The 2,500-nt window shown below is 43.3% G+C and overlaps 2 protein-coding genes across 2 annotated transcripts in view; both read left to right on the plus strand.

The window, feature by feature from the left end:
* The window catches only part of LOC121377313 (uncharacterized protein DDB_G0271670-like), a gene marked incomplete at both ends in the record, with an annotated part of 1,185 nt that extends 81 nt beyond the window's left edge, over positions 1-1,104 (plus strand). The window contains one exon of the mRNA XM_041505250.1: positions 1-1,104. This exon is cut by the window's left edge and continues 81 nt beyond it. Within this exon, the coding sequence (XP_041361184.1) occupies positions 1-1,104 (1,104 nt within the window).
* Positions 1,105-2,139: 1,035 nt separating this feature from the next.
* LOC121377130 (uncharacterized protein DDB_G0271670-like) overlaps positions 2,140-2,500 on the plus strand; it is a gene marked incomplete at both ends in the record, with an annotated part of 1,611 nt that continues 1,250 nt past the window's right edge. The window contains one exon of the mRNA XM_041505017.1: positions 2,140-2,500. This exon is cut by the window's right edge and continues 454 nt beyond it. Within this exon, the coding sequence (XP_041360951.1) occupies positions 2,140-2,500 (361 nt within the window).

Raw genomic sequence — 2,500 nt, forward strand, 5'->3', positions numbered from 1 at the left:
AGCAGTAGTAGTAATAGCAGTAGTAGTAGTAATAGCAGCAGCAGCAGTAGCAGTAGTAATAGCAGTAGCAGCAGCAGTAGTAGTAATATCAGTAGCAGCAGTAGTAGTAATAGCAGCAGCAGCAGTAGTAGTAATAGCAGCAGCAGCAGTAGTAGTAATAACAGCAGTAGTAGTAATAGCAGCAACAGCAGTAGTAATAGTAATAGCAACAGCAGTAGTAGTAATAGCAGCAGTAGTAGTAATAGCAGTAGTAGTAGTAATAGCAGCAGCAGCAGTAGTAGTAATAGCAGCAGCAGCAGTAGTAGTAATATCAGCAGTAGTAGTAATAGCAGCAACAGCAGTAGTAATAGTAATAGCAACAGCAGCAGTAGTAATAGCAGCAACAGCAGTAGTAGTAATAGCAGCAGTAGTAGTAGTAATAGCAGCAGTAGTAGTAGTAATAGCAGCAGTAGTAGTAGTAATAGCAGCAGTAGTAGTAGTAATAGCAGCAGTAGTAGTAATAGCAGTAGCAGCAGTAGTAGTAATAGCAGCAACAGCAGTAGTAGTAATAGCAGCAGTAGTAGTAGCAGCAGTAGTAGTAATAGCAGCAGTAGTAGTAGCAGCAGCAGCAGTAGTAATAGCAGCAGTAGTAGTAGCAGCAGCAGTAGTAGTAGTAATAGCAGCAGTAGTAGTAGCAGCAGCAGCAGTAGTATTAGCAGCAGCAGTAGTAGTAGTAATAGCAGCAGTAGTAGTAGTAGTAATAGCAGCAACAGCAGTAGTAGTAATAGCAGCAGTAGTAGTAATAGCAGCAGTAGTAGTAGCAGCAGCAGCAGTAGTAATAGCAGCAGTAGTAGTAATAGCAGCAGTAGTAGTAATAGCAGCAGTAGTAGTAGCAGCAGCAGCAGTAGTAATAGCAGCAGCAGTAGTAATAGCAGCAGTAGTAGTAATAGCAGCAGTAGTAGTAGCAGCAGCAGCAGTAGTAATAGCAGCAGCAGCAGCAGTAGTAATAGCAGCAGCAGTAGTAGTAGTAATAGCAGCAACAGCAGTAGTAGTAATAGCAGCAACAGCAGTAGTAGTAATAGCAGCAGTAGTAGTAATAGCAGCAGTAGTAGTAGTAATAGCAGCAGTAGTAGTAGTAATAGCAGCAGTAGTAGTACTAGCAGCAACAGCAGTAGTAGTAATAGCAGCAGTAGTAGTAGCAGCAGTAGTAGTAATAGTAGTGGTGGTGGTGGTAGTAGTATAGTAGTGGTGGTGGTGGTGGTGGTGGTGGTGGTGGTGGTAGTAGTAGTAGTATAGTAGTATGGTGGCGGTGGTGGTGGTGGTGGTGGTAGTAGTAGTAGTAGTAGTAGTAGTAGTGGTAGTAGTGGTAGTAGTGGTAGTAGTAGTAGTAGCAGTAGCAGCAGCAGAAGTAGTAGCAGTAGCAGTAGCAGTAGTAGTAGCAGCAGTAGCAGCAGTAGCAGTAGTAGTAGTAGCAGCAGTAGTAGTAGTAGTAGCAGTAGTAGCAGAAGTAGCAGCAGCAGTAGTAGTAGTAGTAGTAGCAGTAGTAGCAACAGTAACAGTAGTAGCAGCAGTAGCAGTAGCAGTAGTAACAGCAGCAGTAGCAGTAGTAGTAGTAGTAGTAGCAGCAGCAGCAGCAGCAGCAGCAGTAGCAGTAGTAGTAGTAATAGCAGCAGCAGTAGTAGTAATAGCAGCAGCAGTAGTAGTAGTAATAGTAGCAGCAGCAGTAGTAGTAATAGCAGCAGCAGCAATAGTAGTAATAGCAGCAGCAGCAGTAGTAGTAATAGTAGCAGCAGCAGTAGTAGTAATAGCAGCAGCAGCAATAGTAGTAATAGTAGCAGCAGCAGTAGTAGTCATAGCAGCAGCAGTAGTAGTAATAACAGCAGCAGTAGTAGTAATAACAGCAGCAGCAGTAGTAGTAATAGCAGCAGCAGCAGTAGTAGTAATAGCAGCAGCAGCAATAGTAGTAATAGTAGCAGCAGCAGTAGTAGTAATAGCAGCAGCAGCAGTAGTAGTAGCAGCAGTAGCAGTAGTAGTAGTAGCAGCAGTAGTAGTAGTAGTAGCAGTAGTAGCAGAAGTAGCAGCAGCAGTAGTAGTAGTAGTAGTAGCAGTAGTAGCAACAGTAACAGTAGTAGCAGCAGTAGCAGTAGCAGTAGTAACAGCAGCAGTAGCAGTAGTAGTAGTAGTAGTAGTAGCAGCAGCAGCAGCAGCAGCAGTAGCAGTAGTAGTAGTAATAGCAGCAGCAGTAGTAGTAATAGCAGCAACAGCAGTAGTAATAGCAGCAGCAGCAGTAGTAGTAGTAGTAATAGCAGCAGCAGCAGTAGTAATAGTAATAGCAGCAGCAGTAGTAGTAATAGTAGCAGCAGCAGTAGTAGTAGTAATAGTAGCAGCAGCAGTAGTAATAGTAATAGCAGCAGCAGCAATAGTAGTAATAGCAGCAGCAGCAGTAGTAGTAATAGTAGCAGCAGCAGTAGTAGTAATAGCAGCAGCAGCAATAGTAGTAATAGCAGCAGCAGCAGTAGTA

The sequence above is a fragment of the Gigantopelta aegis genome, chromosome 7 (genome assembly GCF_016097555.1).
Source record: "Gigantopelta aegis isolate Gae_Host chromosome 7, Gae_host_genome, whole genome shotgun sequence".
In the NCBI taxonomy this organism is placed as follows: Eukaryota; Metazoa; Mollusca; class Gastropoda; order Neomphalida; family Peltospiridae; genus Gigantopelta; species Gigantopelta aegis.